Source organism: Scyliorhinus torazame, chromosome 6 (assembly GCF_047496885.1).
Source record: "Scyliorhinus torazame isolate Kashiwa2021f chromosome 6, sScyTor2.1, whole genome shotgun sequence".
In the NCBI taxonomy this organism is placed as follows: Eukaryota; Metazoa; Chordata; class Chondrichthyes; order Carcharhiniformes; family Scyliorhinidae; genus Scyliorhinus; species Scyliorhinus torazame.
In genome coordinates, this window is record NC_092712.1 from 115,221,792 (window position 1) to 115,237,111 (window position 15,320).

General features: G+C 47.1%; 2 protein-coding genes across 4 annotated transcripts in view; both read left to right on the top strand.

Moving 5' to 3' along the window:
* The window catches only part of gpd1c (glycerol-3-phosphate dehydrogenase 1c), a 47,466-nt gene extending 46,351 nt beyond the window's left edge, over positions 1-1,115 (top strand). For all 3 annotated transcript variants that reach the window (XM_072508706.1, XM_072508704.1, XM_072508705.1), the window contains one exon: positions 374-1,115. In XM_072508706.1, the coding sequence (XP_072364807.1) occupies positions 374-470 (97 nt within the window). In that variant the 3' untranslated portion in view covers positions 471-1,115. The remainder of the gene's footprint in view (positions 1-373) is intronic.
* Positions 1,116-2,872: 1,757 nt separating this feature from the next.
* Positions 2,873-15,320, top strand: part of cmtm8b (CKLF-like MARVEL transmembrane domain containing 8b) — a 144,569-nt gene continuing 132,121 nt past the window's right edge. Inside the window, exons 1-2 of the mRNA XM_072508708.1 lie at positions 2,873-4,258; positions 11,941-12,041. Of these exons, the coding sequence (XP_072364809.1) occupies positions 11,952-12,041 (90 nt within the window). The 5' untranslated portion in view covers positions 2,873-4,258; positions 11,941-11,951. The remainder of the gene's footprint in view (positions 4,259-11,940; positions 12,042-15,320) is intronic.

Genomic DNA, 15,320 nt, shown 5'->3' on the forward strand with positions numbered 1-15,320 from the left:
CCGGTCTGGCCTACATGTGACTCCAGATCCACGGTAACGTGGCTGTTTCTTAACTGCCCATTCAATAAATGCTGGCCCAGCCTGCGACACCCATGCTCCGTGAACGAATAAAAAAAAAAATATTCAGGACCCAGTTGTTCTCGTCCTGCAGCCACATCTGTATAATGGCTATCACCTCAAATTTATTTCCTAAGGTTTTAATTTGCCGAGTTATTTATGCTGGACTGGACTTAACTTGGAAAAATGTAGGAGTATTGTGTCTTGGCTCATGCAGAATATGTTAATCTGTAAATTATGCATTTTATTGCATGTGCTCCTACTAAAGCAAGAGATGTATTCAGAACTCCCTTGACCTGGTACTTTCTTGTTCTAGGTTCCCTTTGTTCACTGCAGTGTATCAGATTTGCTACGAAGGCAAACCAGTGAAAGAATTGATAGTCTGCCTACAGAGTCACCCAGAACACATGTAAAGTGATGGATTATATGCAGTGTTCCTCTTGCATGGGGCTAATATTGAATAACCACGTGTGGATCACCAACTAGAAGAGATCATGCTTGTCTAGCTATGAAGTAGATTGTGTGACATCAATCGGTCATTTGAATAAGTGAGCCTGATCTTCAATGGAGGTTCCATTGTATTGTCAGTAAATGTTTGCAATATTGAGATGGACTGGAATGAATTTACAGTTTAAAAAATGCCTTAGTGAGCAAAGGGCTTAAAGTACTTAATGAGTGCCTATTCATGATGGAAATACTTATAGAAGATGATTTGCATGCATATTGGCATGCAGTTTGGGCAAATATATATGCATACACTAATTTAGTTTTTAAGTGTTGCTGATCTAGATGCTCATGGAAAGTCTAATACCACTAATTGTATTGCTTGAGTACAGCCCAATCCGTTTCAATTTCTTTCCAAATATGTCAATTGCATTATTTTTAATACGGTTTGTGAAAAGCCATAATTTTAGACATAGTAATCTATTATTACAAGCATGTTGATGTTTACTGTAATTAATTGCACACCTTGCTTATTCAACAATTTAGCAGAGAAATAAAACATTTCTTCAGGTGAGAATCAGAATAGATTTTCTCCAATGAGAGCAGTTTTGTTACTTTATGCTCTTCATTTGTTAAGTGGTAATGGAGTGCCTGTTCTTAATGATAGGACTCGCATTTCTGAATCAGAAAGACATGGCTTCAAGCTCCAGTCTAGAGATTGGAGTGTATTATCTGGACTGACACTTCATCGCAGCACTGGGAAAATGTTTACTGATGAAACTACATTTAAAAAAAAAAGTATTTAGTTGACCATAAAGCACAGTTCCAAAATCATGAAGGGCGTTATATAAATGCAACTAATTTGCTTGTTTTCCTCTTTGTATTTCTGAGAGCATTGCCGCCCTTTCTTTTTTTTGCAATTTGTACCATTGGCAGACTTGCCTTGCTGACCTAGTACGCTCTATTACTTTGAATCAATGTGTATTCATTGGGATATGATTGTGGCTGCCACAAGTCAGAATTATGGTCTTGTTGAGGGGTATTCTTTGTAAAATGCAACCGTTTGGTCATTTGATTTTAGGTCAGTGCTGCAGGTCATGGCTTCTGCTAACTTAAGACTTGATGAGCTCTTTTTGGACTGTACAGGAAAGAAACAAAGGGCACTTTTCACTTTCTCAGCTTTATTCAACAACAGCGAAGTCCAAATATGGGGTTAAATTTGGAGCATATGAGAAATGTTCTAACCGATCCCCTTTACAATTCGGAGCTCCTAGGAATGTGACAGAAGCATGACTCCTGCCTATTTGGAAAATCCAGAACCTAGTTGCAAGGTGGATCTCTAGCAATCATTGTTGTAGTGAAGAAGGGTTCTGAGCTACTGTTGTGCATTCTGAAAGGACTATTGATCCCACAAGGTGCATAACCATGTTAGCACCTGGATTTGGCAATCGGTCTGGAAGTGCTGTGTAGGTTCCAATTCTTTCAACAGATGGCCTTGGGATAGGTGATGGGGAAACTGTGACTTGGGCTGAATGCAGCTGGTATTGTAAGTGCCTTCTCAATTATCTTTCCACTTAACTCGTGGTCTCGCTTACCTGCACCAAATCCTCCATCCACACCCCCATACGCGTGATCAAACAATGCCCCCATAATAAGTCATGGGCCGGAATTCTCCGGCCGTTGGGATTCTCTGTTCCTGCCGGCAGCGCAACTCCGCCTGCAGGTTTCCCAGCGGTGGATTTAATGATAAATCCCATTGACAAGCGGCGGGAGTAGAGAATCCAGCTGCCAGCGAACGGCACGCAGCAAAGAAACACCCGGCTGGGGGACGGGAGAATCCCGCCCAGCATGTCCCACCAACCAGTGCCTTTCAATTTTCTTTCCAATCCCTTCCTCAGTCAAACCCAACATTTCATTGACTGTCTGATTGATCTCTCGTCCCCCTCCTCTTGTCCCCAGGTTGCAGACCAGTATTACAGGTCTTTGTGTCTGAGAGCCAGCCAGCCAGCCTTCCTGCTTCATAATCTGACTGGCTGCAGCTGGAAAATGGAGACAAAACTGTGGGCCTGAGGAAAACCCATTCTTCCGGGTTTCCTGCAAAAGGTTGCTTCCTCCCATCTTCAAGTTAATGTCAAGCCAGTGTGTTTGAATTGGAATCCAAAATCAGGATTATGGTGTCTGAAGGCTATTTTAACCCAGGTTACCCAACAGAAACCAGGGGCGACATTCTCCGACCCCCCCCGCCGGGTCGGAGAATCGCCGGGGGCTGGCGTGAATCCCACCCCTGCCGGTTGCCAAAGTCTCCGGCACCGGATATTCGGCGGGGGCGGGAATCGCGCCGCGCCGGTTGGCGCCCCCCCCCCACCCACCCCCCCCCCCCCGCTCGATTCTCCGGTCCGGATGGGCCGAAGTCCCACCGATAAATTGCCTGTCCCGCCGGCGTAAATGAAATCACCTACCTTACCGGCGGGACAAGGCGGCGTGGGCGGGCTCCGGGGTCCTGGGGGGGGGCGCGGGGCGATCTGACCCCGGGGGGTGCCCCCACGGTGGCCTGCCCCGCGATCGGGGCCCACCGATCCGCGGGCAGGCCTGTGCCGTGGGGGCACTCTTTCCCTTCCGCCTCCGCCACGATCTCCACCATGGCGGAGGTGGAAGAGACTCCCTCCACTGCGCATGCGTGGGAAACTGTCAGCGGCCGCTGACGCTCCCGCGCATGCGCCGCCCGGAGATGTCATTTCCGCGCCAGCTGGCGGGGCAACAAAGGCCGTTTCCGCCAGCTGGCGGGGCGGAAATTCCTCCGGCGTCGGCCTAGCCCCTCAATGCTGGGGCTCGGCCCCCAAAGATGTGGAGCATTCCGCACCTTTGGGGCGGCGCGATGCCCGTCTGATTGGCGCCGTTTTGGGCGCCAGTCGGCGGACATCGCGCCGTTTCCAGAGAATTTCGCCCAGGTGCTTGGAAAGATAAAATTGCTCAGGTTACTTAGCTTCCTGGAACTGCCATGAACTGGCTTCCCAGATTTACCCTCCTGCACTGAATAAGTAGCATAGAGACCTGCCCCAAACAGTCAGGCTCCTCTTTTAATATGAATGTTTGGTTCTAAGGGCACCTTCGGGTCCTGACTATCAATTAACATGGTGCCTTGAGCAGGAAGCCACAGGTCAAGACAGGGGCTAAGAAGCCCCAGGGTCACAAGGGACCCAAAGAGAGTTTTTTAAACTTGCCTCGCAGAAGTGTACCTCCAGACACCACAGGATATCCTGAGGTGGGTTTATTCTCACCCAAACCCCCCACCACCAAGCTCACACCATTACTCAGCTACCCAAAACCGCTCCACAGATAAAATCTGTCCCTCAACAATTTGATAGACTGACTTGAGACGTCTGCATTGCCACTACAGATTATAACCGCATGCGTCTTGTTTGAACAGGGACATCAGATCACAAAACACGAGCAGCTTTGAATCGAAGCATGTCTGCAACAGTCTGCTGGTGCTGTGGAATTTGCAAGATTTACAGTGCGGCTCAGGTTCCACAGTACACAACAGGTCCAGAGTTCATGGAAAATAAAAATGCTGTAAATGTACAGCTAACACCACAGCATTTAAAGGAAACGCAAACAAATGGAGGGAATGTTTTGTTGAACTGATAGTAGGCTGGTATTAGGGGAAGAGAGAGAATGAAAAGAGTAGCGATATGCTACATACCTTCACCGTGAGGAAGCTTAGTAGCTTGGAGACAAAATTTGAATCTGGACAGAGGTAAAAAATGGTTTATATATTTAGTTATTTGAAAATTGTGATTTCTGGCTACATGATTTCCCCCGGTGGCCTGTACAGCTCTAGAGATGCTGCAGCAATCCTCACCGGATCACATCTTTACCATTGGCCCTTTCTTTTTGATCTGATGTGAAAATCTTTGCTGCTGAGACTAATGTATTATTTAATGTTTTCAAACTAAATTATCTGAAGGGGAAAAGGGCCTCATTTTCTTGAAGACAAATATACTGCATTGTTATTGACTTGCTGCACCAGGAAAGATGCAGATTTCAACATCTTTCGACACTTGCCTCAGAATGGACTATGTTGAGAAGGGGAGCAGCCCTTTATGTAAGTGAGGCCGCAGGAAAATTAGCAATTGTACCAGGTTGGAAAGACATCCAAATCTCTTCTCAGGAAATGAATTGTATGATTTGAGCGAGAAACATAATTGAATAAATGGTAGAAAAGATGGAAATATTGCACTGCTTAATTTTTAAAAATTTATTTTCAACTACTTCTCCTGTAAGGAGTTCAGTCTTCTGGATCATGGCTTTGATGAAGCCCAGATATCTATTGATAGCTTGCCCATGTGGCCATTATTCAAGATGAGTGTCAATAGATGTGACTAGAGAGACACGGTCATTGAATCTACTATTGTCTCTACACAATATGTGTACAACTCCAGTTCCAGCACTAGTGGTGCCATTTTTCTGCCGCACTGACCCAAGGGGTCTTAGTCTAATTTGTAGGCCAACATTGGCAGCCTGACACATTTTAAAATGTATTTTATTCCAAGCGTCTATAAAAGGTTACAAAACATAAACAATTCGGGGAACAAACTCCCCAACACGCAACTATACGGTTTGACCAGCCTAGCACATGACAACACAAACTGGGGATCAAACTTGGAACTTGCATATGTACAGAAAATGCTGGAAAATACTCAGCACGCTTTGTAGCATCTGTGGAGAGAGTTAACATTTTGAGTCCAATGTAACTCTTCGGAACTTCTTCGGGACTTTTTATATGTTTTGTATGGTCAGTTGCTCACTAGATAAACTTAACAGATGATAAAAAGCTGAAGAAGGTGGAGACTCCAAAGCTGATAGGGTAAGCTTCAGCTAGATTTGAATATACTTTCTTCAGGAGGACTGAGTAAATCAACAGTTTTTGTTTGTATAACCATAGATCAAAACCCAGACTAATAGGATTATCGTCATTTCAAGTCTCCAGTCTAACTGAAATTAGTTTAACGAGTCCAGTCCCTCGTGGGTATAAGTTCTAAACATAAACATTCTCATAATGCTAAGATTTAACCCAAAATAAATAGTTCAGGGCAGCACGGTGGCGCAGTGGTTAGCATTGCTGCCTCACGGCGCTGAGGTCCCTGGTTCGATCCCGGCTCTGGGTCACTGTCGGTGTGGAGTTTGCACATTTTCCCCGTGTTTGCGTGGGTTTCGCCCCCACAACCCAAAAAGATGTGCAGGGTAGGTGGGTTGGCCATGCTAAATTGCCCCTTAATTGGAAAAAAAATGAATTGGGTATTCTAAATTTTTTTAAAAAAATAGTTCAATAAAAGGGAGGCGGAACAATTCTACTTTTAAAATTCAGTTTCTTAAAAACAATACCATATTGCCCAGAATTGACTGCGGGTTTACTTAATAACATAGTGGGTAAATTAAGTGATAATGTGCCACTAAATCATTTGGATCAGAAAGATCTTAGGATGTTCATTGTTGAGTTTTTAAAGTACCCAATTCTTTTTTTCCAATTCAGGGGCAATTTAGCGAGCGTGGCCAATCCACCTACCCTGCACATTTTTTTGGGTTGTGGGGGTGAGACCCACGCAGGTACAAGGAGAATGTGCAGACTCCACCTGGGACAGCGACCCAGGGCTGGGATTGAGCCTGGGAACTTGGTGCCATGAGGCAGCAGTGCTAACCACTGCACCACCGTGCCGCCCGGACCTTCTCACTAAATGAGGGTGAATGCTGATTATTTCAGAGTATTCCGTATCAGTCACAACTCCTCAGACACTGAAGTAGTCTGTGTCCCCATGCAGCAAGGCCTGGATGTTTCGGCTTGAGCTGCTAAAGGGCAAGAAACATTTACGCCAATCAAATATCAGGCAATGACCATCTCCAAGAAGCATTCTAATCGTCACCCCATGATAGTCTGTGGCATTGCCATCACTGAATTTCTTGCCATCAACATCCATTAACCAGGAACTTAACTGAACCATTCATATAAATACTGAGGTTACAAGAGCAGGTCAGAGGACAAGGTCAGAATAGTTCATCTTCTGACTCCCCAAGTACCTGTCCACCATTAACAAGGCACAGTTTAGGAGCGTGATGGAATTCTTTCCACTTGTCAGGATGAGTGTAGCTTCAACAATACTCAAGAAGCTTGACACTAATCCAGCAGGGTGCTTGATCAGCACTCTATAAATCACCATAAACATTCACTTGCCCCATCACTGGCATACTATGACAGTACAAACATGCACTGCAGTTTCGCAAGGATACTTGGATAGCACTTTATAATCTCTACCATCTAGAAGGACAAGGCAGCAAGACCATCACCTGCAAGTTCCCATCCAAGTCACACACCAACCTGACTTGGGGCTAGCAATATATCCTTCACAGTACCTGGATCAAAATCCTCGAACTTCCTCCCTAACAGTAGTGTGGAGTAACTACACCACATGGACTGCACCAGGTCAAGAAGGTGCTTCATCTTCTTGAGGGCAATTAGGAATGCATAATAAATGCTGACTTAGCCAGTGATGCATGCACCCCTTAAACAAATAAAAATAATGGTAGGGAGGGAAATAAAATTAACCAGGGCTCCTGCTCCCAATTTGTTTCCATTTAATCCTTGGTAAAAGGTCTGTGTGGGGATAATAAGTAAGGACAGGCTTGGGTGGGGAGGTTGCTCTCCAACCCATCAGGATCCGCTTTTGGACGATCAACGAGGCGAAGGCTACAACATCTGCCTCCGCACCCGTTTCCAATCGTGGCTGGTCCGACACCCCGAATATGGCCTCCCGGGGGCCTGGGTCCAGTTTCACGTGCACCACTTTAGAAATGACCCTAAAAACCTCCTTCCAGTAATCCTCTAGCTTTGGACAGGACCAAAACATATGAACGTGTTTGCCCCCCCCCCCCCCCCCCCGCACCGCTCACACACATCTTCTATTCCTTCAAAGAATCGGCTCATCCTCGCCCTCGTGAGGTGTGCTCTGTATACCACTTTCAGCTGTATCAGCCCCAACCTCACGCACGAGGTGGAGGCATTCACTCTCCGGAGCACCTCACACCAGAACCCCTCCTCCATATCCTCTCCCAATTCTTCCTCCCACTTTGCTTTGGTGCCTGCCTTGTCCTCTTCCACAATAGCTCCGTAAACCGCTGACACTACCCCCTTCTCCAGTCTCCCTGTCATCAGCACCTCCTCCAGCAATGTGGAGGCCGGTTCCTCTGGGAAGCTCTGTATCTCCTTTCTGGCAAAATCTCGAACCTGTATGTATCTAAACATTTCCCCCTGCTCCAGCCCATACTTTGCTTCCAGCTCCTTCAGACCTGCAAACCGACCTCTAAGAAACAAATCTTTTAGCGTCTTAATCCCCTTCTCCTCCCATTTCTGAAAATTTCCATCCCACCTCCCTGGCTCAAATCAGTGGTTCCCCCGAATCGGCATTTCCCTTGACCCTGCCCGAAACTGCCTCCAAATTCTCAATGAAGCTATTATTACCGGACTCCCTGAGTATTTCCCCGGGGCTATTGGGAGTGCCGCTGTTGCTAGTGCTTTCAATCCCGACCCCCTGCACAAACTCACTTGGTTGAGTTAATGCTGAATTGTCCTTCAGCCCCCGGAAGAACAAAAGTTTGGGGGAGGGGAAAGGACTTGATCGTTTTAATGGGGAAAAATCACAACCCATTTGCAAAGAGCAAAATTCTTCAGATACTGGAAATTTGAAATGGAAACAAAATGCTGGAAACACTCAGTAGGGTTAGTTGCTATTCTGTTGACATTCAAGGATAGACAGTAGAGGAAATGATGAAAGGCAATGAAGATGGTGGTTAACAGGCAGCATCTGTGCCGAGAGAAACGGTTAGCATTTTACGTTTAATAATCTTTTATCCGAACTGAAACTTCCTTTTGCATAAAGCTCGTGTTACACGTTTAAAACCGTTTTATTATGTTTTAAACACCCTTTAATTTGCTAAGCGACACAAGGTTGCTGCAACAGTGTATTTGAGAACTGTTATAATCAGAATGTTGATACACTTCCATATGTAAAACAATGCTCTAAAAAAAATGACATATGTATAGATAAAGTGAGACCAAATGCTCTCGTGGGAGAAAATGAAACACTGCCAAATAAATAAGGTGTGCAATGAATTCTTGATAATATAAATATATAGGTGTGAAATTATGAAAAAAATAAATTATTGAATGCAAAATTTTGCAAATGTAATTTATGAACTTTTTAACACTGCAAGTGGATTATGATGTAATTGTGTACCATTTCACCAAATATGACCAGTGGAATATCAAACTTGTATCCTAACATTTAAAAATAAAGATACAAAATGTGTCAGCATGTTTCAAAATTTATTCCAATGAATGGTGACAGAATTTTTTTTTCAAAATCTCTCAAAATATAACTAATAACCCTTTACTGTAATCAGGTACTTGAGAGTCACTGTTGATCACCATTGCATATTCCCCATTTTAATAAGATGTGATTTTCAATATATTTGCAGTGTTTCCGTAAACTTCAAAAGGCTGAAAATAATGAAGGAGTGAAAGAAATAAAGTAGAGTCTTCTATGTTTCTAAGAGAAAATGGATTCAGATCTTGTAGCAATGAAACAGTGTCACTCTCTAGTTTGGTAATGTCAACTTGTTGATTGCTATTAAGTGTTTCCTGCTGAAGGTGATACGTGTTAGTTGTGGGCAGGATTCTAATTAGCAATATTATAATTAGCAGTAATGCCACCTACAGTCCAATAGCTTGTCAATACTTGAGGCTGAGGTTTTCTGTCTATACTCTCTGAATTTCAAATGGGAAATTATTTTATAACCCATTATGCCAAATCCCTGCCCATTTTATGCCTGCCAGACATTGTGCTGATGCTGCCCAAATAAGAATATTGAAATAAGGCAGTAATGACAATGCAATCAGATATCTATTTTCCTTTTGATACGGAAATACATAGTTCCTATAATAATAATCTTTATTGTCACAAGTAGGCTTACATTAACACTGCAATTAAGTTACTGTGAAAATCCCCTAGTTGCCACATTCTGGCGCCTGTTCAGGTACACAGAGAGAGAATTCAGAATGTCCAAATTACCTAACAGCACGTCTTTCGGGACTTGTGGGAGGAAACCGGAGGAAACCCATGCAGAAACAGGGAGAACGTACAGTCTCTGCACAGTGCAGACAGTGACCCAAGCCTGGAATCGAACCTGGGACCCTGGCACTGTGAAGCAACAGTGCTAACCACTGTGCGACCGTGCAGCCCACTGGGAAATGGATCATTTGGACCAACTAGTTCATGTTAGTGAATACCTTCCATGTGAAAAAAATGTTCTATTAATCCACTCTGCCCTGAAATCCTACCAACCTCATCTTTGAACTTGAATGTAAAATTAGATTCTGCATCAAATTTCCAACCTTTTCACTTCCTCTCTTCTAAATGTTGCCTCCTTGGCCCTTTGTCCAGCTATGGAAATCACCTACTTCTATCTGAATAGAATCATAAAGTGATACAACATTGGAGGAGGCCATTCCACCCAATGTGCCTGTGCGAGCTGTTGGATATCCAGATTCCCCCACAGCCCTATGAAGAATTTTACATTTGAGTGACGATCACAGGTTTGTGCCGGCAGGACTGGATGCAAGGTTCTGGGGGTAGCAGCAGGTGGGGATAGAATACTTCATAGATTTGTTTGTGGGAAAAAGGTTTGCAGGCCTGGAGAAGCTTGAGGTGACGTACGAGTTGCCTAAGGGAAACAAGTTCAGGCACCTGCAGGTGAGGAACTTTGTTAGAAAAGAGGTGCCGTCCTATCCAAGCTGCCACCACCAGTGCTGCAAGACAAGTTGTTGTCCAACGATGACATTGGGGAGGGGAGAGTGGCAGATATATAGAGAGCTGGTGGATAGGGACGCCGCCCCTGTGGAGGAGGTCAGACGCAAGTGGGAGGAAGAGTTGGGGTGGAGTTGGGGGCCGGGGTGTGGAGGGAGGCCCTGCAGAGGGTGAATGCTTTCTTGTCATGTGCCGGGTTAAGTCTAATGATGTGGTGATGCCGGCATTGGACTGGGACGGGCACAGTAAGAAGTCTTACAACACCAGGTTAAAGTCCAACAGGTTTGTTTCAAACACTAGCTTTCGGAGCACTGCTCCTTCCTTCACCTGAGGAAGGAGCAGTGCTCCGAAAGCTAGTGTTTGAAACAAACCTGTTGGGCTTTAACCTGGTGTTGTAAGTCTAATCCAGTTTAAGGTGGTGACAGAGCCCACATGACAGTCTCGAGGATGAGATGGTTCTTTTTGGAGGTGGAGGATAGGTGGGGGTGGGGGTGCGAACCATGTGCATATGTGCTGGGCCATGTCCGAGGTTGAGATTTTGGAAGGAGTTTTTGGGTTTAATATCCGAAATCCTGGGGTGGCTCAGAGTCCAGGGGTGCCAATATTCAGAGTGTCGGAAGGTCTGGGAGTTCAGGTGAGGAGCGGGGTCGATACCTTGGCTTTTGCCTCCTGATAGCCCGGAGATGGATTTTGTTGAGCTGGCAGGACTCTGAGCCGCCAAAGGCGACGTGTGGGTGAGTGACCTGGCAGAATGTTTGCACTTGGAAAAAGTTAAATTCGCCACACGTGGAGTGGAAAAGAGGTTTGCCCTGAGGTGGAAGCAGTTTGCCGACTTCTTTAAAGTGAGTTGAGGCACCAGGGGGGTGGGGGGTACGGGTATGAGGGGAAGGGAGAACAGAAGAAGGTGGGCTTGGGGTGACAGGGGAGGAAGATTGGAGGGTGGGTGGGGGGGGGGGGGAAAGAGATGGGAGGGTGGATTATTAGTATTGTTGCCTGTCGCTGAGGTTTTGGCTTGTGTATTTCTGTATATATGAAAAATGCCTTCAATAAAAATATTTCTTAAAAAAAAAAAATTTTACCTTTGAGTATCAAATTCTCTTTTGAATATTATTGAATCTGATTCCATCAACCTTCCAGGCAATGCAATCCAGATTACAACAACAGAAAAACTGTTTTCTCATGTCACCTTTTGTAATAATAATCGCTTATTGTCACAAGTAGGCTTCAATGAAGTTACTGTGAAAAGCCCCTAGTCGCCACATTCCAGAGCCTGTTTGTGGAGCCAGTACAGGAATTGAACACGTGCTGCTGGTCTTGTTCTGCATTACAAGCCAGCTGTTGAGCCCACTGTGCTAAACCAGCCCCTAAATCCAGAGAACAGCTGCCTGACGGGGCTTCATTAAAATAAATAGATTACTGTCAAAATATAAAATGTGAAGCCATTCTGTATCAGACAATGGTAAACCGGATAAAATAAAAGGACTCTCCGGTACAAAATCAAATGTCTGGTCACCCTAGCTGAGGACTAACTAAGGTTTTATGAAGGTATAGCAAATCTTCCTTCTTTCATACTCTGTTTCAGGTTACCTTTCAATGGATTGCCACCTTGCTGTGGTGGAGAGGCTCGATCCCAAGAGCAATGCTGTTGGGAGTCTTGAAATCCTGGCAGGGTCACCCATGGCGGTAAGTTTGGAGGGGAGGAACAAGACAAAGTAAAATCCAAAACAAGTTCTCAATAGCAGATCAGGCAGAAGATACTCATATGGTATCAACAGCTGTAATGGGGAATGAAGGCTGTAACAATTGGGCGATCCCCAGTCGTCGAGGTACCCTTGGCCCTGGAACTGGACTTCCCCTCTGTCAAGGACCATGTGTGCTGATGTGCAATGGCTTACCCACATTAACAGGTATCCTGTACCAGACATCTACCTGGAGGAAACCAACACCCCCCCCACCCCCACATACACACACACAGTCGAGCCCTGCGATGATCGATGAGAGGTGACGGGGACAAGGCCATCAGATCTGGAAGTCCCTACCTTCAGACCGGCATCTAGGCAGTGGAGTTTCATTCAGTCATTTTGCACTTGGAATAGGACCAGGTGAAAGTATTGGCAGCTTTGTTTATGACTTGAGCAGCCCACTTTAGAATCCACTCTTCTCACTCGACACAGGGAAAGGGCTGGAAAAGATGCCCTCAAAATAGTGAGTTCCATTCCCAACCTGGCAGTAAAACTATATCCAGCAGGCTCATCTACCTGTGGGCAGAAAATCAAAGATAAACTCAATTTTGGAACCTGGAATGTCCAAATCCTCATAGACAATGAGCAAAACAATCGACCGGAATGGAAAACTGCCCTGGTTGCCTGTGAACTCGAGCACTTCAACGTCGATGTCGCTGCCCTGCAAGAGACCCGAAGAGCAAGCGAAGATCAGCTGAGGGAAAATGGCGGTTGTTACACCTTCTGGAGAGGAAAACAGAAGGATCAACCCAGGACACATGGAATTGGATTTGCCACCAAAAACAAACTTGTCGCCACAGGAGGGACTGAAGGTGATACTGCAAAGACTGAAAGAGTTTGGAACCTTCTCGGGCTACAAACTTAACCTGGGCAAAAGCGAGACATTCCCAGTGAACCCAAAAGGGGGAGGGACAGAGCAGAAGGGGCTCCCGTTCAAAACGGCCCAGAACAGATTCTGTTACCTGGGGATCCAAATAGCTAGAGACTGGACACAGATCCACAAGTGGAACCTGACCAGCCTGGTGGAGGAAGTAAGAAAAGACCTTCAACAGTGGGGCTCACTCCCACTCTCCCTGGCGGGAAGAGTGCAGACGATCAAGATGAACGTACTGCCAAGGTTCCTCGTCTTGTTTTAGATCCATCCCGATCTTCATCCCCATGGCCTTTTTCCAAAACATAGACAGGCTAATCATGGCGTTTATGTGGGGGGGGGGGGCAAGAACCCGAGAATTCCCAAACCGACACTGCAAAGGGGGAAAGTCAGAGGGGGCCTGGCTCTACCGAACCTACAATACTACCACTGGGCAGCAACAGCAGGAAAAGTGAGGGGATGGGTACAAGAACCCGACACAGATTGGGTACAAATGGAGGAGGCATCCTGTAAAGGAACAACCCTGCAGGCCCTGGCCACAGCAGCACTCCCATCCTCCTCAACAAGATACACAACAAGCCCAGGGGTAGCGGCCACGCTGAGAACGTGGACCCAGTTGAGACAGCACTTTGGGATAACCAAAATGTCCCTTATGGCCCCATCTGCGGCAACCAAAGATTCCCCCCAGCCATGCTAGATACCACCTTCAAAAGATGGTGGAGGGACGGGGGCACACTGACGGTCGGGGACTTCTACGTGGGGCGCAGACTGACGACCTGGGCGAACTGACAAGGAAGTGGAAACTATCAAGAGGACACCTCCAAATAAAGCACTTCCTCCGCAAAGAGACAGTGGGGTACCCCGGGGCCCCAGAACGCACACTACTAGAGAGCCTGATAGGCACAAGCAGCGAGAAGGGGGGGCTATGTGGGAAAATGTACGGTCAGCTACTGGACAGAGACCGAACACCACTGGACAGGACCAGACAAAAATGGGAGGACGAACTGGGGACAGAGGTAGGATGGGGACTCTGGAGCGAAGCACTGAGCAGGGTGAGCTCCACCTCCTCCTGTGCACTCCACAGAGTGTACCTGCCCAGACCCCAATGAGCAGGTTCTTCCCAGAGGTGGAAGACAAATGTGAGCGGTGCCAGAGGGGCCCGGCCAACCACACCCACATGTTTTGTGCTTGCCCCAAGCTTGCTGGGTTCTGGACAGTCTTCTCCGAGGCAATGTCCAAGGTTGTGGGGGTGAGGGTGAAGCCATGCCCAATAGTAGCAATCTCCGGGGTATCGGAGCAGCCAGAGTTACACATGGGGAAAGGGGCCAACGCCCTTGCTTTCGCTCCCTAATCGCACGCCGGAGAATCCTGCTCGGCTGGCGATCGGCAGCACCACCCACAGCTGCAGACTGGCTCGCTGACCTCTCTGAATTTCTACGCCACCCGAGGGTCAGAGGAAGGCTTCCTGGATACTTGGGGGCAGTTTGTCGGCCTGTTCCAAAACCTGTTCGAGGCCAGCGACGAGGAGTAAGCCAGGGAAAAAAAAAATGATGAAGAACCAAAGGACTGCGCAACCCGGGAGGGGTGAGAAAAATGGGGAAACCACAAGAGAAGAGGAAGGGTGCTGAAACCAATGGCGGGGGGGAGAGGGGGAGGGGGGGAGGGGAGGGAGGAGGAAGGGGGGGAGGGGGGAGCGGAGGAGGGAGGAGGAGGGGGGAGGAGGGGAGGAGGGAGGGGGGGAGCGGAGGAGGGAGGAGGAGGGGGGAGGGGGGAGGGGAGTGAGGAGGAAGGGAGCGGAGGAGGGAGGAGGAGGGGGGAGGAGGGGGGAGGGGGGGGAGGAGGGGGGATGGGGGAGGAGGGGGGGGAGGGGGGGGAGGAGGGGGGAGGAGGGGGGGGAGGAGGGGGGGAGGAGGGGGGGGAGGGGGGAGGGAGGGGGAGGAGGAAGGGGCGGAGGGGGGGCGGAGGAGGGAGGAGGAGGGGGGGGAGAGGGGGAGGAGGGAGGAGGAGGGGGGGGGAGAGGGGGAGGAGGGAGGAGGAAGGGGGGGGATATCATAGACCGATCCAGAGGGCAGCAAAATGTGCTTAGTTAGTCAAATGAAGGACAAAACAAGACTCTCTGTAAAATAAAGCAAATTAGCGAGGGCAAGAAAAATGTAATGTATATAAGTAACACCTGTTTATAAATATGAGAAAAGCCAATAAAAAGATTTAAAAAAAAAAAAGCCATACTTGTCAACTGACTCTCAACGAGCGCCTCATGACCTTCCGTCTACAACTTGCCAAGAACAAGCAGACAATGGTCGTGAGTGCCGACACTCCAACCTTGATGCCAATGCTGAGTCCAAAGAA